The following is a 23,397-nucleotide window of genomic DNA, read 5'->3' on the forward strand; positions in this document are numbered from 1 at the left end:
CTGTTCTCTGTCCAGATGGGGAATTCCACACCCGCAGAGGAACGGATCCACACATTTTAAAGGTCCAAGTTATTCCCCATCACCAGGCCCCTCTGCCCCTTCTCTTTCTCAGACACAGCCTCCAAGAATGGCCAGGACTTCGTGGCTGGTTACCGCCGCTGCCTCGATGCTGTAAGCGCCTTTCTGAGCTCTGTGGGTTCCTCGCTGGATCAAAAGGCCAGGCCCCACATCAGCTGGAGACTACCACTGAGACGAGGGCTGCTGCTGCTGCTCCTCTTCCCTCTCTCTAAGTCTGGCAGCCCCAAGGTGACTTGTCTGCCATTAGACCTCTCCCAAGCCCTGCTTTTTTCCACGTAGCTCCTCCTTCAGCCTTGCCCTCTTCAGGGCCTGCCTTGACTATGCCACCTCCAGAAACTCAGTCCGCTCCCCAGGGGTCACTGGCTGATCCCCCCAACACTTCACTGCCTCAAACGAGGTCCTCCCTTTCACTCTCCCAGATGCTGGAGACCTCTCCAACAGCGCCTGGATGCAGAGCAGACCAGAGTCCTCCCAGGGTTTGCTACGGGACAGAACAGCACGCGGAAGCGGGGACAGAGCCTGCAGTCAGCCAAGGCTCTGCCCTGCGCTTCCATGCAGGCTGGAGCACGCGCAAACTTTGCTTTCAGGGGCCAGATTCTGCATCGTGTTTTCTGGGCAAGATACTCGGTCCTCAGCAAGGCGTTCGTCTCTCTGTTAGCGCCCAGGCGTGCAACGTGCAGACACATCGCACCAGCCCAGCACACCACTTCCAAGCGTCCGTCATGCGCCAATTACTGCCTTCTGTTCCAGAGGAGCTGACGAGGTTTACGTAGGGGTGCGTGCCAGAGCGGGAACTGGCCCAAGAACCCCAGAGATCTCCCCTAGTGCTGTATTCCTAAAGCCTCCCAAGTTCCACCTCAGACCAAAGAAATTAAGAAAAGGTCACTTGTAACAACGCCAGCTGTGGCTGTAGAGAAACAATGAGAAAATAACGGAAATATTCCCTGGCTGTGCAGGAACCCCAGAGGCCCAGTTCAGGGCTGCACAGATGACTAGGCACCAAGAAAGACCAACCAAATTCCCTCGAGTGCACAGCAAAACTACAGCAACTACAGGGCATTTTTGCAAATGGTGGGTTCTTGGGTCTTCTTTCACAATTCCCATGCTGAGCATTATCTCACTTGGTAACTACATGGGAAGGCTATAAGGCTGTTTTCTGTAAGAAAATAAAGCCTTAGAATTAAACACCAAGTTTCTCCTCTGCAATTTTCCAAGGATATGAAAGAGGTTACTTAATGCCACAGCAGGCACAATTAGGTTAGCTGAAGGTAAAGTCTGATGCATCAATTCTTTACAGTTTGTTTCTTTATTCAGTAAACATCTAGTTACAAGTTTCACAAATTAAAAAAGTGGGGGAGCTGACTGAAGAGGGGTCAGGGGAGGGCCCCCAGGCTGATCCAGCTTTTGTTCTGCTCCTCCCTTCCCTAACGCACACATCCTTCTGCTTCTCCATAGCTGCACCAAGGAGCAGGAGGGGAACCGAAGCCTCCGTCCTGGTGACGGGACCAACACGGGGTTCTACCAGAATTCCCTCGTATTTCTTTCACAGGGGACTAAACACAAACTTCAGAACCAGCCCAACCCACCACAGAAAGAGTGGAAAGTATGGAAGAGGCAAGGTGGCAGCTCCTCATGCCTACCACTACTGGCAGAAAGAACAGAACCAAGGGAGAGCAGAAAGGGCATGGGCAATTAATGCGTTCCTTGCACATCAGTGAGATTCCCCACGCCCCAGTGAAGCACCCAAGTGGGGCGCAAAAGAGCAATGCAGAAGATTAGTTGCTTTGTTTCAATTCTCAAGTGGGAGGGAGGTTAATACTAAATTCGAGGAAGGTCCATGTGGTGCTTTAAGGGGACTTCAGAGTTTCACTGTCTGTACCTGGGAGGAAGCGAAACGGAGGACATAAAAAGAGTAAGTGGTGACTAGAAAGCAGCACGGATGACAGATAAAGACATGTTTAAACCTGATGCCTAGACATAAAAAAAAAACCAAGGAAAAAAGTGCCTTTTCAAGCACTAGATAACATCCTAGTGAACCCTATTCAAAACACAGGAGAGCAGACACCAGCATTTACTTATATTTCAAACTGGATTGACAGCAAATGGTCTCTAAGTTCTATACAATGACAGTATAAACACTCTACAGATTGTGATCCTACATCATTTCATACCATTTCATCCACCAGTTAAGGCTGACACCAAACTCTTTTGTTGGTGACAAAGCTAACTGAAACAGCTTCAACCTTCCCATTCAGAATGGTATTTCCTCAAAATTCACATCTTCCCATGCTCTCTAGACCAGGTGAAAAAAACCCTTTCCAACCAACACTTCAAAATAATATCAGATTCGGGCAATGGAAAAAAAAAAAAAAAATCATATGGCTGAGGCAACCGCGCAACGGAAGATGAGGAAAAAACCTAACTCATTAAGACTTACAAGAGCGTGTAGGTAGATTTGGGGGTGGCCATGCTGCACCCCCCCCAAGGTCTGGTCTGGGTTCACCAGTCATACCGACGGGACTGTCTGGAGGGGGAATCCTCAGGGCCCTGGATCGCAAGACGAGTCCCTTCAGCCCGGCGGCCGCTGCTGCCTTCATGACGCCGGTAATCCAGCCCCCGCTGCGGCCGGAAACGGGATGTCTCTCGCCTCCACTCATCATCAAACGCAGCTGCGTCACCTACGTAAGGGAAGCACAAGATCAGACGGGGAGGAGGTGGGAAGCGGCACCCGGGTTTGCTGGGACGAGGACACGGACAGTACTCACTTTCATCCATGTTGATGTAGTCCTGCCTCTCCTCCTGGTCACCTGTGCGATGGTTCCGGGATCGCTGCATGATGTGGGCCCGCTCCCTGATGTGGTGTCCAATCGACATCTGTTCCAAGCCACTGTCCGAGTCTCTCACAGTCCGTCTAGTCTCACGGATCTGAGGGCAGATTCCCGGGTAAGATAATTTTAATTCAATTCTCCCAGCCCCGTAAGGCACTCCGATTCTTGCCTGCAGCATTTCAGCCACGTTGCACTGCCACCACTCCCAGGATGTCAGATGCAACATAATGATGAGGCAAAAAAGGATTCCCCCCTGCCAGCACTTCCCATCCCCTCCCAGTGGCCCTCAGCATGGTTCAGTGAGTCACAACGCGTTCCTCGAACCGCGACTGCAAAGCAGAAGTGCTGTGGGTGGCCAGCACCCAGGCAACAAATGAAGCCTCTCCACCCACAGCAAAACCAGCAGCCTCGTGCTGGGAAGATGCTGCAGCCTCCTCCTTACCCCGCCAGGTGCTGAACGCATCTCTGAGGTCTCCTGATAGACTTTGGGCCCATCACCCAGGTTGGAATAGGAGATGACAGTAGAGGAGGTAAATGTCTGGCAGTTAGCACCACTTGTCATATGCTCCTGTGAGAAGAAATGGGGAAAGGTATAAAGAAGGCACGGGACGGAAGAGGAGATGGCAGTGAGTTCTCTCTCTACACAACAAAGTAAGAAGAAATTACAATAGAAAGAATAAAATCCCCGTGGGTCCCTCTTTCTGGAGAATACATCTTCCTGTTAAATTAATTCTCGTTTCTTGCTGAACAAGTCTACCCTCACGCTTCCTCCCTCCCCACCTCTCCTCCCTGCACTCAGCGGATACGCCTCCGGAAGAAGCTCTATCATTCCATATTGGTCAGCAAGCAAAGCGTACGGCCTCTGCCACCTTGGCAGCCTGAGCAGACCCGATACCAAAGCAGGCCAGTAAGATGGGAGACAACAGAGTGGGTGGCAGGAGCACCCTTGGTACTCCTCCCAACACAGATCGGCTTATGGAGGGTTCTTACCATGTTTCCAATCATGTCGTTCATCATCCCAAACATATCTATAAAACCACCTGCCTGATGAAAAGGAAAAGAGAACACAATAGTCAGTTTGGAAAGATATAGGAGGAAAGAACAACAAACTATCTGCAAGGGACAAAAACCTGCTGCCTAAGAAGAAAAACCTTGCTCTTTGCCCTTTATTTCAGTAGTGCAGAAAAAACAGGACTTGGGGTTGCTGCTCTCTCCATTCTCTCAGGCTGCATCACCCAAGTGTTCCGGCTCTCCAAATATGGCAACGGGTGTTCTTTTAGTCTGGGTCTGGCTCCCCAGGCACTGGGGTTTGTGTGTCCAGGCACTCAGCAAAGGTAAGAGAAGAAATCTCTGGTACACACTTACAGTGATCTTAACCGTAAGACAGTCATCCTCAATGACATTTTTACCTCATCACTGTCAACCCTTAATTTAAACCACAAGGAAGTTTCCATTGATTGTATTCTTTCTAACATAATAACAAGCTTTCTTATTTTCCCTACAAACACCTGACTTTTTAATCTTATAAACCTAGAGGCTGCAGTAACACACCGGGCCAGCAGGTCTCACAGGTTAATTGTGAAATATGTAAACAAAATGACTATGTCAGTTTAAAGTTGCCGATTTTTTTGTTTCCTCGAGTAGCCTCTTGTTCTCATTTCCAGTAGAGCAGTACTCACACGCAATGTTATTATCCTTTGAAGTCTATCTGTTTGTATTCTTACTAATCCTTCTCTGAGCTACGACAATTCCAGGACGCTTAGTCTCTTTCACTGAGGCAATCCTGCAGAGCAAGGCAGCTAAAGTTGCCGGATCTGGAATAACCTATTTCCACTGTATTATTTTAGTAGATGACAGAGATCACCACGCTCCAAGCACAGTGTTCTCACACACACAGAGCCATTCCCATTCTAGTCCTGTTCGCCTGAAGCATTCGGTTGGCTTTTCCATCTGCCACCACTGGCGAACGAGGATCAATAATCACCTCTGTCTACTGATGTCTTTTCCTTGCGTTGTCACAGTTCCCCGTTACCTCCAAACAGAGCTGCAGCTTCTTTTTAGACATACGAGGTTATTCAGAGACCATCTGCTCTTCCTGTTTATTAACTGTCCCAACTGCTATGAAATCTTGCACTGTAACAGCTTTAGGGATCTTGTCTGGTCAAGGTGCAAACACAACCTCCCCATACAGACAGAGTTAGAAATTCTCCTCTAAAACAGCTCACAGGCCAGACTAAAATATCGGAGGGGCAACATCAGAAAGGCCTGAATTCATATAAGCGACTCAATGAGAAAGGTCCAAGAGAAACCAGCTGCCTCCAGCTTCAGTTCAATACCATCTTCGGTTTACTATAAATTTAGAGCTCATTCTGGTCTCTTTACACCTTCCCACCTCCCACTACCCGTTAGGAGTAGTGTCTTGCTCACAGATGACTACATTTTAGCACCAGTTGCACAAGGCACCGGTGAATCTCAGTATGAAGCCACTATTTGGAAAGCCTCTAATGTGACCCAGAAAAAGAGAGAACTTACCATGCCAAGCATCCCAAAAGGTGAAACAGCTCCTGCCTGCCAGGACAACAGAAAAACAGAACAGAGAATGACCTTGCAACAGCCAAACACGAGATACTCCTCAGCACACCCCCATGCTTCTCAGAAACAGAACTCAGAACACTAAAGCCCAAGAAACAGTTCAAGAAAGCGCCCGACAGACCCACTGCGCTTCAAACCATACCATCCCTAACCAACCAAACAGAAGGCAATGCTCCTAAATTTCTCCCAGTTATATTTTTTTACAGCCTTGAGAAGTAAAAAGTATTTCTTCCCTTCCTCCCATTCAACCTACAACGCAGTTGCATTCAATGTATTAGTGCACGTGGAGTAAAGAAAAGGACGAGAACACCACTGTTTTAGAGATTAATTCCACGCCCACCACCCGTGTGAAGGCGAGGGGCATGCCCAGCCCAACGATGGTGGAAGACAGGAGCCAACTGGCAGTTTATGTTTTTATCCTGCACTCGGCCCCTCTTTTACCTGCATCCTACGGCCAGCCTGGCGAGCCCCAGGTGTGGTCCCATCGGTGATGCCAAGGAGTGGGCCGAACCCAAAACTTCCAGAAAGCATGCGGTTCATGTGCTGCCGGTGGATGGCAAAAGGGTCCCTTTTGGAAAGGTCGAGAGAACAATGGTGAGGAAGGGATGACAGAAGACAAAGCCCCACATACTCCACCCATTCTGACTTTGAGCTTCTCTTGTGCAACTGTATATTCCTTTCCAAGCTGAAAATCCAGAATCCCAAAAACTCAGTGTTGCTTATGGTGATCTTTGGGGCTGGAAGGCACCTCTGGGTCCCACTTCACATCTTGCACTTGAAAGTATTCCACCAGGAATCCCTCTCAGGTGATAAGTGATGTCTGTTCAGAAGTAGTTCGGTGTTCTGCTCCCACGAATGCGTTAGGGTCAAGCTTGGCCAAGGCCATTGCAGAACCTCACTGCTCTAACAGATGAAAGCCAGTTCTCAAATCTGCAGTCCAGGTACCACTATCACTTCATATTCATTTGCTCTTGTGCCATCAAAACCCTTCACATTCACAGCTCTGCTAAACAACCAAACTCTTCTTAGAAGAGCAGTTCTTTATTTTGCAGCGAGGTGCACAAAGACCCTCCTGGCTGCACAGAGAGCACTACGCTTAATCGCACCAGAGAGCACGCGATCCTAGTTATTGTCCTCTCGCCCCTTCATGTACACACGCACAAACACACTCAAATGGGAGACCGAAACCTCCAGAATGGACTGTATGGCCTGACACTGTGTGACATCACTCCGTCCCAAGTAATCTTCATCTGCTATTTTCCTGCAGTGTTACGTGTGCACCTGTCAAGAGGCTGAGACCACATACAGCTTTTGCAGATTTGAGAGGGAACGGGAACAATAACTGGGGTCCCTAACTGGTCTTCCTTCCTCTCCTTCTTTTGCAGCCTACACTTTGAGGTCTGTATGCATTCACACGTTGGAGGAGCAAGGAGAGAAAAAGGAGAATAGGGACAAACGGTCACAGAAGACAGTGGCCGCAGTAAAAGAAGTCTGGGAAATACCATAGCATTTCTCTGCACATCTTATAGTCTGCACTTATGGCTCCTGAGCCTGAATAACCTCAGTGGCACTGAATATTCCTCAGATCACAAAAGCACCTACCTCGAACCGATACTTTTCTGTCTCCACTGCAAACGCTTCCCATAATAAAAGCTAGACTCATACCGGCCACATCAATGAGAATACACAGTCATTCTGTGACTAACTGGGACATCAAGGTCTCCTCTCCTGCTAATTTGTTTACAGCTGATAAAGTCCGTGCTTATTACCAATTTTCTACGCAAAAATCAAACTTTATAAATTAATTCCACAAAATTTCTAGTAGTGCCATGCTTAACATTATCATATTCTTACTGTAGTACAGTCTATTCCTACCAATAGCATCCATTTTCTGGACAATGGACAGAAACATTCAGTACAAGGGATCCCAAGAGGAGTTCTTGGGATCTTTGTCAGATTTCAAGGCTCGCATTTCAAAACTACTTGTCTTCTCTCTGCTTCCTTCCTTACAACCTGACAGCTGCTTTAGCAGCCGTCTCCAGCTTCATCAATGACTTCCTGAGCAGAACAGCAACAAAACACTGGAGGGAACGGCAGATTTTATCTACCTGAACTGAAATCCTACTTTGCATAAGAAAGAAAATCCTCATGAAAAATCCTCACACAAAGAAAAAGCCTCGGTGTTCCAGCCCTCTCTTCCTCAGCCAGCTGCAATGTCTTTTGGCCTACTTTATTTAATTACGCTTTCCTACAAACCCACGTTCTGTTACAGAAACCAGACCAGCGCAAACCGGGTTATTCCCAGCGCTGCCCCTCAGGAGAATGTTTGTGTGTCCCTGTCCTCCCCTTCCGCCCCCGGCAGCCGCCGCTCGGCGGTACCTACCGCAGCCCAGGGGAGCCCCTGCCCCTCTGCCTGCCCAGGGCCCACACTGCAACCGCCGACCCCACCCCCCACCCCGCGGATGCCGGGCTCGACTCACATGGCAAACATGGGGTCCTCCGGCTCGCCGTCCCGCATCAGCCGGAACATGCTTCCCTCGGGCGGGGGCGGCCTCTGCGGAGGGAGGGGAGGGGAGGGGTGAGGGCGGGGAGGGGACAGGCGGCTGAACCGGCCCCCCCCGCCCCGCGCCTCCCGCATCGCCCCATCCCGCGCAGGTGACGGCAGCGCTGCCCCCGCGCCGCCCTAGGCCGCGGCCCTCCCGGCCCCGACCGCCGCGCCCCTTCCCCTGCCTGCCGGTGGGCGCCGGGCGCAGCCCTTCCCCTTCGGCGGCAGCCGGGCGCCTGCGGCCGCTCAAACCTCCGCTCCCATCGCGGCCCGGCCCGGCGCTCGGCCCTGCCGCCCTGCCCGCGCCAGCCGGCTCGCCCCGCGCATGCGCTCCCGGCCCGGCCGGCGACGCGCTCACCGGGGGCGGGCGAGGGGGAACGGGAGGCCCCGCCCCTCGCCTCACGCCGACGTCGCCGCGCGCGCGCCCCGAAGCCCGGCCAGGCCGGCAGGGCTGCTCGGCAGGGCGCCCCCTGGCGCGGCGCCGGGGGCAGGCTCGGGGGCCGCCGCCCCACCGGGGGCCGCCGCCCGCCAGCCCCAGGCCGGTCTGCACGCCGTGCGGGCAGCCCCGCAGCCCCGGGCTTGGCTCTGCGGGGCCAGCCGGAGGAGGACGCCCCGGGCCCGAGGGGGCCGTAGGCCTAACGCCGGTGCGGTGGCCTTACCCTCCGGGAGGCCCGGGCGCGGCGGCGGGCACGGGAGCGACGGGGCGGCGCTAACGCCAGCGGGCCCAGCGCACGGCAGTGCCTGGCGGGTCTGGGAGCGAGCTGCAGCTGGCGGCGAGTGCCAACATGCCCCGGGACAAGGGGCCATTGTTCCTCGGGGGTGCCGCTCACCGCCCGCCTCGGCAAGAGGAGCGGCGGCTGAGGGGGACGGCGAGCCCGCGGCGGCTTGGAACCGGAGGGAGTGCGGTCACGGTGGCCGGTCTGCCCGCCTGCGGGGAGAGCCGGGCTCTGCCTGCGGGGCGGCTGCGTGTTGGGCTCCACAGGCGAAGTGCAGGTGCCCACGGCGGGGAGCCTCCGCAGATCGGCGGGGTGACGGCCGCTGCCGCCCTCCCTGGGGACGGCTGGTGGCCTTCGGCTACCACCGGCCTCGCCGGGTCTGGTTGGGAAATCGCACTCCTGGGTTGTGGCAGGAGCCACGTCCTTGGATTTTGGAGCCTGACGGGGGAAAGCGACCCGGCAGCACGCCTCACAGGGCAGAACGCGTAGGGAACTTGGCCACGCGCCCTGCCACAGCGGCCCTCAGGACCACGTGGTGCCCAGGCAGGACAGGAGACCTCTCGCTGGAGGCCCGCGCCTGGGCGCCTGCAGAAGGCTCCGCAGATGTCCCGCTGCCTCCGGTAAGCGCGCTTGTCGGAGGCTGAAACGAATGGGCACCAGACGGAAGCTGTGGGCAGCAGAGTGGGGCAGGATCGCGAGGTGGGGACAGACCCTGTGGGCAGGGCACAGCCACGCGGTGACAGACCTCTGGGGCAGTGCCCCGCGGGGGGGCCGCTCACAGGCGAGCCCCCTAAACTCTCCTGGAATGTCCTAGAGATGGCAGGGCTCCCTCATTTTTTTAAAAATACTACCTTGGGCATTGCTGCTTTCCAGAGACAGAGGGAGGAGGAACAGAGAGGAGTCTGGAACAAATACCACTTTGCAGATCCTTTTTCTGTCCCTAATGCTGCTCCTCCGCAAGTGGCCTGCGACCCAGAGGGCCGAGTGTGCGGGACTGGGGGCTGAGGCTGAGTCCCACTGGGCGTCTCCGTAGCCCCACAGGCAGTCCTGCCACTTGACGAGCCCACGCTACCCACAGCTGCGTGGCCAGCGGCGTCACCAGTTCAGCCAGTCTCGAGAGAATCCAGCTTGCAGAGTAATGGTGCTGGTGGCAAATGGCAGGTGAACCCCTGGAAAGAGGAATTGGAAACCCCGCCTTTTTCTGGAACATGGACGACCCCACAGCTCTGAGGAAGGCAGAGGCTGCGTTACCGCAGTGTTTGTAGGAGAGGTTTCTGTGCAGTGCTCACCACACTCCGTCCAACGGGCACCACGGCGACGGCCGCTTGCTAGGGCAGAACAACGCAGCACGTGGGGGCGTGAATGAGAAGCAAGTCTCCCATCTTGCTCCCCGCACATTGTCCATTAGGCTGCTTCACCGGGTGTCCATCATGAATAAAAGCTGTTACCTATGTCTCTCCATTTCCTCCCTTTCTTTTTTTCAAGCTGCCCAGGCTGTGTGGGAGGTGGTGGAGGATGGGGGAGGGGAAGCAGGGGCTCAGCGGGCAGCCAGGAGGTGAGCAAAGGGCGCAAGGCAAGAGGGGTGAATGGTGCTGCTGCCCCAAGGCCGCCTCCCCCCATGCGTCCCCCCACGTCCCCAGCGGCACAGCCAGCCAAGGGACAGCCGCCATGCCGGCGTTTTCAAAGCAAACCGACTCTCATGAGGTGAAGGTACGTAACCAGTGCACTGAGAAATCACGCCTCGTTACCTGCTGCTTCCAGCGACTGATGGCTTTGGCCAGGGAGACAGAAACGGCTTCTTAATGAGCCCAAATGTTCCAGGACTCCTGTGGACGCCTGTAAGACAAAGAAATCCTCCTTACCAGAAGTCAGAGCTGCCCACAGCCATTTCCTCATTGGTTCCCTTCGTCTGTGCCTCTTACGTAATCCTCACCCAACAACTACCTCTGACCTCAGACGAAGGGCGCCCTGACTGAAGGACAGCTCGGATTTGATCCTCAAACCTGACAATTCATCCGTGGGATGCTAGGGCCAGCCTGCGGTGGCCGCAGTGCGTGTCACGCAGCAGCGATTACTTCCAGAATATTTTGCTCGTGTTAAGAACGCGTGTGTCACACCGGGAGCGAGAACCACGACCTCCATCTGCACTATGTGAGCTACCAGAGGTTCACAGCAATCACCACTGAAAACCTCCCTCTCCTTTCCACCCTTCTGACAGGCTGCGTTGCCTCCCCTCACGCCCTGCTACTCTGGCTTCCTCTTGTGGTGCCACCTACCCTGCTTCCCAGCCCTCCGCAGTGCTTAAATACGTTCCCTCCCAGGAAGCCGTTTCCCAGCGCAAAGCTGGCCGGTGGTTTGAATTCTTGGGTATTTCCTCTCGGCTTCAGGATACAGCATCATGGAAGAAGAAACAAACTGATTACCTGCCTGGATTTTTAATGGGCACAGGACAAAAAGATGAACAGTGTGGATTAAATATGTAAATGCACTCACATTCCCTCCACACACTGAGATCTTCATAGTTTCACTTTGAGTAAAAGGACAGATACTCTTTGTGTCTGACTTTATGCGAGGTTAATGCAAATACACAACCTTCTGCTCTCTTGTTGTTCGGCAAACAGTTTGGAAGGGTTTTTGAACCACTTCTGAGTTAGCTCACAAAGCGACATTCCTGAAATACCCAGTACTGTGTTTTGATTTTGCTCAGAGTTAGTTCAGCCTTCACCATAAACACCAAAGTCCCCGCCCCCCAAGACAATACAGTGACCAGACTAGCAAGGTGTTACAACAAAACGCATAAATATCTGCTTCCAGCTGCATGCACCCTGCATCTGCTACAAGTGGAAAAATACACACCACACATGAAAGTCCAGACACACATGCAAGCTTAAAACATGTCTCAGTAGAAAAGCACCATATTTTCTACACTCACCACAGTAAATGTGTGTAATGGAGAGAAAAATCCCCACTGTGCGCAAACAGGTGTGTACTGCATCTAAACACACACACATGCCTGCATCAACACAAAGCACAAACAGCGTGCAGCACAAAAGTTGTAATTTATTGTGCAGAGAAAATGACATTCATATTGTTCTTCTGGCTGCAGGCAGACAGGCACAGTGTCTGTTCCCGAACAATGATGTATCACGGATCTTCTGCACCTCCCTCCTTTGATCTAAGGACATCGGACTCCAAAAACGATGGAATACATTCTGCTGAGCTGGCAAAGCGACTTGAGGCAAAGACTACAGAACAGACTGAACAGGGACTTGCATCTGCAGACCGCACAAAGAGTACACTCGCATTTGCAACAAAGGGGAAAACACAGCTGGGAAGGGAAGCAGTGCAAAGCTGCAAATCGATCTGGCAGATGAAATGCAGAGTGGCACAGCTCAGGAGGAGCAGAAGACACAGGGAAGAGTTATGTGAGACAGTGAAGGGAGGCCCTTGGGCCTTGAGCAAGGCAGCTGCACGCTAGAAGCCAAGGGAATCCCACCGCCGGGATCTGAAGGGCGAGGAGAGTTGGGATGCAGAACGGGCGCATCACCAAGCATGAAGAAGAGTTTTGCATATGATTTAAGGGGAAAAACATACCTGATGCAGGCACGCAGGGCAAAATGGGACATGTGGAAAACAAAGGAGGGGATGCGAGACGAATTTTGTACCTGGGATAAAGGATGTCGCAAAGGGAAGCCAGGGAGAGGGCTGCGGGAAGAATGTTACCAAGATCACAGGTAGGAGGCAAAAGCTGAGAAGCAAGAGATGAGGTAAAAATTGCAAAGAGGATGTGGTGGGGAGCGTGGAAGGGAAAATGTGAGGCTGCACGCTGCAAGTGCTGGGGCGAAAGGAGTGGTCACAGGTGGCACACCAGTTTGTAGAGCCGACCAAGCGTCCCCATCCTACAGGGTGCTGGAAAAAGGCTTCCCTTGCACACACGGGTGTTCGTCTGTCAGCATCTCTGGGTGTGCCATCTGTGTCAGCAACGCGCTTTGGGCACAGCGACATCACTGAATATGACCCTTGCCTTCTCCCTTCTACAACGCTGTGTCAAGGCCCGTTTATGCATTAATGCGAAAATGCCTCTGCCAAGGGATGCGTGCTGGCGTAGCTTTGCATTTTCAGTAGTTAAGCCTGTGAAGGAAAGGATGAGAAACCTGGACTGGTGAAGAGAACAGCAGAGCCATGAGCCACGCGTCTCCTGACAAGCAGAAGCAGAGAGGAACAACATCTGGCCACTTCATGGGGGTTTTTTTGGCTCCTATATTTGGGTATAGCTCCAGAAATTAAAATTTTCTTCTTGCAGAAGAGAGGGATGAAGGAGGGGTACCTGAACCAAATCAGGGCTTGAATGCCAATAGCAGCTACAGGTGAGAAGCTGACCAGAGAGGCTTACAGAATGGAAGGAGGAAAAAAAATTAATGTGTCTTTTTTCATGCTTTGTTATTTCGGTACTAGTCTGGATCTGTGCGTCTGCGTTACATGACAATTTTTTCAGGGCAGGCACTATGCACTGTTTCTAGCTAGGAAGAATATAGCTAAGTCAGAGCGTCTGAGAGAAGCAGGAGATGACAAGGTGGGGACCTCCTACCTCCCTGTCACACAGATTATGATTTACCCGATTGCTTTCATACTTTCCTTCAGGAGATCTGTACTTATTGCCCTCCCTGTTCCATAAGCACCAATCACTTTTTCTATTAAATGCTTAAACTGAAACACAACTGATTATACTTGGAGCACCAGCTCTAAATCCTGACTTTGCACAGAAGCTTACTGAGTTTGTACCAGAAGGACAAGAAGGGGTCATGTACCTAAATACATTTCCAGCCAGATGGATTAATAACCTCGCATTGTACCTGTAAGAACGGCTGTGCACACCTGTATGTACTCGTGTGCATGCTTAGTTTTGTACGCAGGCTTGCATACGCATGCAGATTTTTTTGTGCGTGCCCATGACTAAGAATGGGACAATATAAATCTGCCGGGGAGGGTAAAGGGAATTTAGTCATCCCCAATCCACTCGAGCTGATAAACAACGGCCTGAAGCACGGCCCTAGGAACATCTGTTTAGTTAGCAACAAATCCCCGCAGCTGCAAGACGCGACCTGCCGGCCCGCGGAAAGGACTTTCGCCTATGAGAAGACTCGGCCGGGCGGGCATCCTTCCCCGCGGGCCGCCCCCCGCCCCGAGGGGCCGCCGCCGCCTCCGCCGGGGGCCAGGCGGCCGGCGGGGGCCGGGACCGGGCGGCAGGGGTCAGTGTTGCACGCCGTACGCTGCTCGTCCGCTCGCCGCAGCGGGAGGCCGGGCCGGCGCCGGGCGGCTGGAGCTGCCTCTGGCGTAGAGCGGTCCGCGGGCACCGCTTCGGACTGCCGGGGAGGAGGGCGGCGGCCCGGCCCCAACACCTGCCGTGCGGCCGCCGAGTAGCACTCAGGGCTGAGGACACCGAAGGCTGCCCCGGTTTGCAGGCCAGATGCGCCCCAAGGCGTGTCAAGACAGGCCCCACTCCTCACAGCCCGTCCCGGACGGCGCTCAGGGCAAACCCCCCCCCCCCCCGCCCAGGGAGAGCGGCCCCGGCCGGCAGCCGGGCCCCGCCGCCGCCACGCGCCCTCGGTCCCTCGCGTGCCTTCCCCACCGCCCCACGTGCCAGCGGCTCCACACTGCAGCAACCGCTCCTGCGCTCCCCCCCCCACCAGTCAGCCTACCCCCGGCAGCCAATGGGAAGCCTGTTGCCAGGCAGACGGCTCATTTGAATAGCCCAATGAGGCGCCTACTCATCAGTCCCTCCTTATATGGGGAATGGGGATGCGCTCGCTAGCCCTACCGCCCCCCCCCCAGCTGCCTCGCCGACGCGCGCGGGAGCTGGGTCCCGCCCTCTCCCTCTGCCGCCGACACAGAGCGCGGGAAAAGCGGCCCTGCTCCCGCCCCGCCCGGCGGGGGCCCAGCGGAGGGGAGGGGCCGCGCCTCCGGGAGCGCTTCCAGCGGGAGGGAGGGAGGGAAGGGGGACGGGCGGGCAGGCAGCTGGAGTGGAAAATTCCAGGCAGGAGCCCGCGTGAGCCCGGCCGTCGCCAGCGCTGCCCTCCCACACAGCGCCGCGCCGGGTTCCTCCGGGAGGGGCGGCCCGGCCCTACGGGTGGCTTCTTTCCTTCCTTCCCCCGGGCCGCGCCGCACGGGCGGCGAGCGGAGGGCTCGGCAGCGCCCGGTGCCGCGGGAAAGAGCGGAGCCGGGGGTTTTTCGTGCTTCGCGCCCCCGCCCGGCCTCGACGGGCCGGGAGGCGGCGCCTCGGCGGAGGGTTCGGGGCGGTCCCCGCTGCCGGGCGGCCGCCGGCTCTATCGGAGCGCGGAGCGCACATTGTTCTCGGCGCCCGCGCTCCCCCGCGGCGCGGAGCGGCCCGTCCCTCTCCCCTCCCTCCTCCTCCGCCTCCCGTCCCTCTCCCCTCCCTCCTCCGCCTCCCGAGGTCCCTCCTTCCCTCGTCACCGGGCGGTGTATAAATCCCCTTTCCCCGGCGTATCCCCCCCGACCGCGGGAGACCCTGGTACTTTGGCCCCGGGGGCGGGAGCCTGCCGCCAATTCCCGGACCGCCAGGACTTTGCGCTCCCGCCTCTCACGGCCTTCCCCCCGCTTTCCTCCTCGCTCTCTTCCCCCGCGGGGCTCCCTCGGACGGTTCCCACCGGCCTCTTCCCTTCGCTAACCGGGATCAGGATGTCGGAAAAACGCGTCGAGGAGGCGCCGGCGGAGCTCAGCGCTAAGGTGAGACAACCCCCACCAACCCCCTCCGCCAGCCGGCCCGCTCCCGACGGGGGGTGGGGGGTGAAGGGCGCCGGGCCCCGCTCGCCTCACGGCCCTTTCTGAGGTGCCCGGGCGGCGGGGGGCGCGCGCGGGCCCGCGCGCCTCCCGGCCAATGGGGGGGCGAGGGCGGGGCGGGGGGGGCGCCAGGATACTGGCGCCCCCCGCGCCCCGCCCTCGCCCCCCCATTGGCCGGGAGGCGCGCGGCCGGTTCTGCCGTCAGGGCGGGAGGCGGCGGAGCCGTTAAGGAACGGTTTAAGGGCAGCGGGCACCCCCCCTGCCCTGGGCGGGCGCGCGGAAAGTTGTGTGGACACAAAGCGCCGCGCTACCCGCCCCGTCCCAGGGTGGCGGCGGGGGAGGGCCGGAAACGCCTCGTTCCTACGGACAAGGTTTTGGGTTTTTTTTAAATAAAAATAATTAAAAAAAAAAAACAAAAAAAAAACCACACAACCCAAAAAACCCAAACCCGTTAAACTCTTCCGCAGTTCTGGTTTCCACATGTGCAGTCTAAAAGTGGCTCTGACGCTTTGTCGCCGCTTTTCCTTTGTCAGGGAGGGCAGCGCTAGCGTCGGGTGCGCTTTCCCCCCTCACCGTTGTCCCGCCAGCTCCCCTCGAACCCTCTCTGTTTAAGCATCCCCCCTCTCTTTATTTTCTCGCCGCTGAGCGCCGGCGTGGTTCCTCCCGTCTCTTCCCTGTAGGAAATCAAAGAAAAGAAGGAAAAACTGGAGGAGAAGGCAGCCCACAAAGAGAAGAAGAAGGAGGTGGTAGAGGTCAGGCTCTGCCAGGGGTGGACGTGGAGGCATCAGGGAGGGGTATGGGAGGGGTGGTTGGCCTGGCTCGCCGCGGGCGAGGAGTGTGAAGGGAGCACGGGAGAGTAAGAAAGAGGAGAGACCAGTAGTGTCCTGAGGTGCGCAAGGAGTGCGGGGTGAAGAACAGCGAGGAAAGGCACAGACTGGTGAAGGTCGGAAGGGATCTGGAAGCAGATGTAGTGCCAGCACAAGCGAAGTCATTAGCTCTGTAGCCAGAGAGATGTTGTGGTTGTTGGGATGGGAGGGCAGCAACTTGTCAGGATGTGAGCTGGTGGATGCCAGGGAGGTTCGTATTGGGGGGGGGGGGGGGGGGGGGGGCTGGAAGGATTGGTTTGGGGAAGAAGGCCGGTTGGGAAGACGGTTTCAGCTGGGATGGTGGGAATGACGGTATCTGAGTAACAGTGCGGAGGTCACTTGATGCACATCTGAGACTGGAGTCCAAAGTGGCGGGAGCTGGGGGGATTGTTCTTGCGTTTGCAGCAAAGAGCACATGGGAACGTTATCCTGGCGCCAGTTTCTGCTCTGACCAATTTGTTTCGCTCAGGATGAGGAAAATGGAGCCGAAGAGGATGAGGAAGAGAATCCCGATGATGTGGATGAAGAAGAAGGAGGTGATGAGGATGAAGGTAGGAATAATTGATGTAGGGAGAATGGGAGGAATCGGGCTGAGGGCGGAATAGAAGATTGTGGAGGAAAATTCCTTCTCTGAGCCCTCTGACTGTGAGATTACATTCCTCTACATGCTGCTTCAATTAACCTGCGATTTCCTCTTCTGCTTGTGCTTAGAAGGAGACGAGAATGGGCAAGAGCAGGATGGTCATGCAGGAAAACGATCTGCAGAGGAGGAGGAGGTGAGTGGTAGTGTGAGAGTAACGGCAGTGAGAAGGAACTAGGTTAGCTGCCGTGTGCTGATCAAATCCACGTGGGTGCTGTCGCTCAGGATCTCAAATCGACCTCGGGTCTCATTGCTTCAGCAGGAGATGGGTAAACAAATCTGATGTGGTGTGGGGATAATAAACCCCTGTAGACTTCTCATGGGATCCAGGTCCTTCCACTAGCAGCCATGGTGCTGAGTGTTTGAGAGCCAAGGCGCTCGAGATCTCCCTGGGCAGTGATTCCTCAAACACCTGTGACTTCCAAGCTTCAGGCCAGAAGATGGATGGTGGGGGTGAGGGTGGATCTCGGGGTCTGTCTGAAGTGATGTGAGCCTGGGTTTTATTATACCTCCCGAAAGTAACAGCGCGGGTATCCTCCAGATGGGCTGTCCACGCCTTAACCGTGATCATCAGCAGAACAGCTGTGTCAGGCACTCAAGGGTGCTTTAAAGAGGAGTGGATTTAGGCCAGGCCAGACAGAGATTCCATATGGAGGAAAGAGCAGCAGTAAAAATTTTGCGGAGAAATGATGTATGTCGGTGTGGTGACTGTTTGATGGTAACTCCCTTTTTCCGTTCTCCGTGTCCTGCCTAGGATGAAGTGGATCCAAAGAGACAGAAGACAGAAAACGGGTCTTCAGCTTGAGCCCTCCCCTCCCATCTCCTCTGTTCCGTCCATCTCTCCTCCATTCCAGCCTGTGCTTGCACTGTCCATTAGCCTCTGGCTTCACACAGTCTCAGATGAGGAAAGATTAGAAATGCTCTCAAACAGAGAAGACAGCAGTTTCCTTCTCACCCAAAGACCTAGCCCATCCGTGACATGCCCCAGCTGAAATTATTCCCATCCCCAAACATCCCTTCAGCTGTGCCCAGCTTGCAAATGATCCTCTTCTCTCAAGAATCTCATCGTTTCTGGGGCCCAGTATGTACCCTCACCAGGCCCGTGTGCCCGGCTCCTCACGTGGCAAGCACCTCTCCCTCCGTTTGCACTTGCCTTCCCTTTTTTTGTCACTAGTGTGGCTGAAATTCGTGACAGCTTCTGCTGCCCAGACCTGCTGTCAGACATCCTCCCGGAGTCCAGGAGGCTGCGGGCACAGATCTCATGGTGCGTTTTCCAGTCCTAGGCCTCCTCTCGTCTGCTTTCCCACTGAACCCTCAGAGACAAAGAAAAAGAATGTTACAAGCAAATAATGGTTCTATTAAACCGCACACAGAGACAGGATTTATTTTAAGCTTTTTTTTTCTTCAAAGTTTACGTGACAGCAAGCTGGCCCTCGTGAATTTTTCAGAAGATAAGCGTTTTTATATATGAATTTCATCTGAACTGTGTATTATTTTTAATTTGGAGGCTTTTTTAAAACAAATCAAGAGAGAAACAATTGGGGACCAAACTTTGATTTCCATTTTTTTCCCTTCAGATTTTCTTGTGACCATTTTTTGTAAATTAAAGGCAATATAGCCACAGCATTTTCTATGGCACAGACATCACGAGGATGATAGATATAAATATATATATTGTTTTCAACTAGCACTGTAAATAAAAGTGTTTAAAAATATTTCAAACCTCTTGTGTGGATGGTTGTGTCCGTACATCATCTTGGGTTATGATCAGATCGGTAGAAGTTGGCTTGCGGAAAGACAGGTTGGCTTGGCCAGCAAGCAGGTGGGAAGGGGAGCCCCAACTTAATTAAAAGACCCGTGCTAATTATTCAGAGGGCCCTGTGTGATGGAGACCGACACCTGTAGGTCCTGCTTCCCTCCCTCTGGCCAGTGGTCACAGCAAGGGCATGGCACAAGGCCAAGCCCAGGGCTACTGGGAAGGTCTCAGCACAGCAGTGGGGCCTCGGCACCTGGTGGCAGAGGTAACAAGGGGAACCCAACCACTCGGGGCCCTGCGGCCGCCCTGCCCCACCTGGCTTCAGGCATGACCCACACAGCATCGGTCACAGCAGCGGGGAAGTGCTTTACGGGGCAAGAGCTTCAGCTGTTTGTCCCAGAAGCTGCTTGGGAAAGATTGGTCAAGCACTTTGTCTTTTCAGCTTTGCAGAGCTTTAAAGTTGCTGTTACTGTTTCTTCCTTTTTACACTCGTCCTTTGGCAATCACACAATGAGCCACCGAGACTGGGAGCTGTACATAATACCAACTTTTGTCTGAGCATGGGTGGCTTCGTGCTTGGCCAACTGCAGCAACAGATCAGATACTGGAAGTGCAAATAGTCACTTGTCTCCGGGGGGGCAAAGCCTTGACTGTCATTTTCTCCAAAGGTCTGCATCTCGCCACAGGGCGCAGAGGGGCATGAGCATGGTGCAAATGGCACAGCTGCTACTGAGGCCCTGCCCACCTACCAAGAGCTCTGGGGGCATGTGCCTGCCTGGTGGGATCTCACTGCGCTGCAGGGTGTGGGTGCACTGCTCCCCCAGCACCCATTTGCTGATGGAGCCTCTGCTGGGTCTGGATCCACCTCAGCCTAGGGGCTACCACAGCCCCGGTGCTCCTGCCCTGTCCCCTTCCCACCTTCCCAGCTCGGTGCCAGGGAGGGGATCTGGGCCCTTCTCCTCCAGCAGGGATGGGCCAGGTTCAAACAGGCCCCTCTGGTCCTGGGACATCCCCATCTCCAGCTGGAGTCATGTGCTGGGCTCTGCGGCACTGTCGTTGTGGCCATGCCCTCTCTCTGCTGCCCAGGGTCAGCCTTGGCCGTGGTCACTGCAGCCCCGTCCCGTCCCTCCCCGCAGAGCTCCCGCAGCAGCTGGAGCCACAGCTGATTTGGGTGCCTTCTCCCCAGGAACAGCGTTTCAAAAGCAGGTAGCTGCTGCCTCTGATTGACTTGCACCACCCAGCCCTGCTCGCGCTCATCTTGGGCACGGTGATCCATGGGCTGCTTCGGCCTGCAGGTATCTTACCTGTGCTTTTGCAGTTTTGTATTCCTACTATTGCTCCATTTTAAAAAATGATGGCTTCTAGTCTCTGTTCAAGATACTTTCAGATTGGAGCAAGTCCTCAGGACACCCTCAGACTTTCTGCTGACCAGTCACCTTCTACTGTTCAGCACCAAAGATAAATTATTAGCGGACGGTACAATCTCTGCAGGGGCTGATTGCAGTTTTCACGCTTCTTCCCCACCACTGCGGCAGTGCCTGACTATGAGTAGTGAAGGACGTACTTGCCAATGAGAAGTTGTGGAGAGAGAACTCCATTTCTGCTTTCTGTATGGATGCAACGCCAGTACCTATGACTGTGGCCAGCCCGTCATCCAGAAGGAAGTGAGGCATTACCTGATGAGGTGAGGCCAGCAGCAGCAACGCGGGACACTGCAGGACAGAGGGAAGTGGCAAAGGGCTGCCAGCCAGGTTCCCCATGTCTCTATGGTCCCCCAGACTCCCCAGCTTCTACTAGTTCTTCCATCTTACTCAGTTTTATTGAACACTGTTGTCATCATCTGTGGATAGGTGGAAGATATAGCTACAGATACAGAAACAGAAGAATATCTGCTTTGTTATTTTCTCATCTCAGTGACCTGCAGGACATCATCGCTGCCTTGAGGTGGGGGCTACAGATAACATCATGGAAAATTGCACAGTCTCTTCCCTTGCCTTAGCCCTGCAAAGATCCATGCTGTATCCGGTGGCATTTTAGCTGACAAGGTGATCACAGCAAGAAGTTGCACAGATTTCCAGAAAAAGTTGAGGATGCAGGGTTTTGCACTGCACTTCATCTCAAGACTGCCTGTGTGCTTGATTTGCATCCAAACCTGCAGACACTTTTTATCATTCAGCCTAATTCTTCTCCCACAGTGAGATCAATTGTGTCATGCCGGTATCATCAAGGTAAGAACAAAGCCCATCTTCACCAGTGGTTTCTCAGAAGTAACGGTACCATTCAGGGCCTTTATCTACCTTTCTCTGCTCTGTGCTAATCCTCCATTCGTTTAATTCAGTCCCTGTGACCAGCTGCTAACCTCATCAGCTGGGGGCGGAACGCCCTCAACGCTACCAGTTTTGCCAAAAGTTACGCTAGAAGTCAGTGCATGCTGGGATTAAACTGCAAGAGACTGTCTGCACAGAAGCGTGTACCGGCTGAACCTAACCGTGCCTTCATCAGGTCTCACTACTGGGTCTGACAGACCAGACCTTAGTTTTCAATATGCCCGCAACAAAGTCCTCCGTGGTTTCACCTGAGAGAGGTTTTGGTGTCAGGAGACCTCTCCTAAGCAACTTGCTTGCTCCGATCACAGTATCATTAGAGCTGCCAAGGAGATGTCTGGTGCTGATGGTCCCTGCCTTGCTTCCAATGGCACCTGCTCCAAGCTTCTAGCAGCTCTTGGTCCTGCCAACAGAGCGACATCGGAGCTTTCCTTCTTTCTCATCCTCTTCTGCGGCTGCTTGGAGAGAGTTGTGGAGGTGGCGCAGTCATGCTCTTGCAGGCTCTGTGAGACTTCCCTTTAGACTGACAGTTTCTGCTTCTGACGGCCCTTTTGTGTGGTTTAGAAAAGCAAACAATGCAGATGCCAGTGCAAAGAGCAGGTAGAGCCACCTGGCAGGTCTTCACTGGGTCCCCATCCTAGCTCGGATGACCAAGTGACCCCCCACTCCTTGGCAGGGATCACAGGACAGTTGGGACCCAGACCCACCGGGCTGGCGGGCTTGAAGCCTGAAGGCTGTGGCTGTGCCGGGGAGTGCCAAGCCCACTGGGACAGCACTGGTGGGATGCGAACTGCTCCTCGTTGGGTGACCGTGTAGGCGCAGGCTGCTGAAGAGGACAGTTCTGGCTACAGTGGCGAGCTGCACATGGCAAGCCTGAGAGGAGGCAGCTGATCTCCATGTTGGGTGAATAAAACCAGTTAACACTTCTGGTTAAGCAGGGCAACCTGATCTAGCTTTGGAGTCAGCTCTGCTGCAACCAAGGAGGTTGGGCTAGAGATCTCCAGAGGTCCCTTCCCACCTACATCTTTCTGTGATATATGAAGAAACAGAGGCCTGCCATGGAAAGTTTGAGCAGTATCTGAAGGCATTTTGAAGTGCTGAGCCCAGAAATGAATGCTCTTTGCATCTTCTAGCTGTCACCTCCTCATTTCCCCCTTAGGCAAATGATCCCCTCCACCCAGCCTCTTTGGTCTTTCACACCAGTTTTAAGCCAATAAATGAAACAAGACCGACGTAATCAAAACCATCGCACGGGCAGAATCGTGAACCCTCCTTCAGACCTGGAAAAAGTGAGCCCTCCAGCCGCTGCTGGTCTGGGAGGAAAACCCTTCTTGCTTCAGAAAAGTCCATAATCACCCTGTTGTATTAGCTTTAAAAAAATAGTGAAGATGAATTACTTCTCTCCCCCACCCCTGCCTCTGGGATCAGGGGCTCCTTAAGCCCTCTGGTTGGGAGATGCATTGCTCAGCCGCTTCCCATACGCCATATGGGAAACTGAAACAACTTGCCTTCCCAGATCCTTAAGAAGCCCGTGTACTTTTCCCTCCCACCTCTCTCCCTTATTTCGAGGGCGGAGTCAAAGGCAGACACGCTCATGGCTGATCTAGTCTGTGTGTTTTCTCGGGGAAGAAGACTGTGTTTACATGTGTGGGCTCAGACTGGGGACATATCGCAGATGGACAGGACTAGAGCGCTGCGTATCATCAGTGGATGAGTTTGGGGTTTGTTTCCTGGTGAGCCCTTATGGTTTTAGCAAAACATGGACAGTCACAGGGGTGAGGAGAGACCTAAGGTGTCAGTATTCAAGGGTCCCAGCCACACAAGATGGCTTATGAAGCAAGTGTGGTGCCATCAGGTACAGCTTCGCTCTTGTGGGAGGCATTTTCTCTCAGGCACAGAAGAGTATGTTTTCCCATCTTAGGCTGTGCAGGAAGCCTGTGTCCCAGCTGGAAGTGTCTGTGCACAACAGTAGTTCCTTAGCTGAGCCTCAGAGAACTGGGATGTCAGAGCAGACAAGCTTCACCTTGTCAGATGTATCTGTGCAGGCAGACTATGGCAGATGACCAGGTGACTTGCTGCAAATCACCCATTAAAGAGGATAGAAGAGCACACGACCCATGTACGTGCTGTGGGTGATATCTAGCTGATGCTGCTTGTCATCGGGGGGCTATAGGAGCCACACATTCTACAGATCTCCAGCGTTTTTTTATAATGACATCTATTATTCCCATTCTCTATTGTATATCTCAAACAT

The 23,397-nt window shown here is 54.2% G+C and overlaps 3 protein-coding genes across 5 annotated transcripts; 2 read left to right on the top strand and 1 right to left on the bottom strand.

The window, feature by feature from the left end:
- Positions 1–1,365: 1,365 nt before the first annotated feature.
- Positions 1,366–11,135, bottom strand: MLF2 (myeloid leukemia factor 2). Of its 3 annotated transcripts, XM_075438363.1 has the most exons (10): positions 11,036–11,135; positions 10,508–10,595; positions 7,979–8,052; positions 5,940–6,066; positions 5,439–5,474; positions 3,897–3,950; positions 3,349–3,474; positions 2,844–3,003; positions 2,516–2,756; positions 1,366–1,957 (listed from the first exon to the last, which is right to left on the bottom strand). In XM_075438363.1, the coding sequence occupies exons 3-9, from the start codon at positions 8,026–8,028 to the stop codon at positions 2,578–2,580; spliced, it is 732 nt and encodes a 243-aa protein (XP_075294478.1). In that variant the 5' UTR covers positions 8,029–8,052; positions 10,508–10,595; positions 11,036–11,135; the 3' UTR covers positions 1,366–1,957; positions 2,516–2,577. The 3 variants fall into 3 exon arrangements, with proteins under 3 accessions (XP_075294478.1, XP_075294496.1, XP_075294487.1); XM_075438381.1 differs by lacking the exons at positions 10,508–10,595; positions 11,036–11,135 and adding an exon at positions 8,229–8,375; XM_075438372.1 differs by lacking the exons at positions 1,366–1,957; positions 10,508–10,595; positions 11,036–11,135 and adding an exon at positions 8,229–8,314 and having other exon boundaries at positions 2,134–2,756.
- Positions 8,369–10,212, top strand: LOC142360816 (uncharacterized). The gene is made up of 2 exons (XM_075415627.1): positions 8,369–9,379; positions 9,793–10,212. The coding sequence occupies exons 1-2, from the start codon at positions 8,369–8,371 to the stop codon at positions 9,922–9,924; spliced, it is 1,143 nt and encodes a 380-aa protein (XP_075271742.1). The 3' UTR covers positions 9,925–10,212.
- A 3,091-nt stretch (positions 11,136–14,226) lies between the features above and the next one.
- PTMS (parathymosin) lies at positions 14,227–17,953 on the top strand. Its single transcript, XM_075415759.1, has 6 exons — positions 14,227–14,448; positions 14,592–15,503; positions 16,238–16,309; positions 16,893–16,974; positions 17,135–17,199; positions 17,818–17,953. Exons 1-6 carry the CDS (start codon positions 14,227–14,229, stop codon positions 17,866–17,868), a joined length of 1,404 nt encoding a protein of 467 aa, XP_075271874.1. The 3' UTR covers positions 17,869–17,953.
- Positions 17,954–23,397: the final 5,444 nt, after the last annotated feature.

The sequence above is a fragment of the Opisthocomus hoazin genome, chromosome 1, assembly GCF_030867145.1.
Source record: "Opisthocomus hoazin isolate bOpiHoa1 chromosome 1, bOpiHoa1.hap1, whole genome shotgun sequence".
NCBI classification, from domain to species: domain Eukaryota; kingdom Metazoa; phylum Chordata; class Aves; order Opisthocomiformes; family Opisthocomidae; genus Opisthocomus; species Opisthocomus hoazin.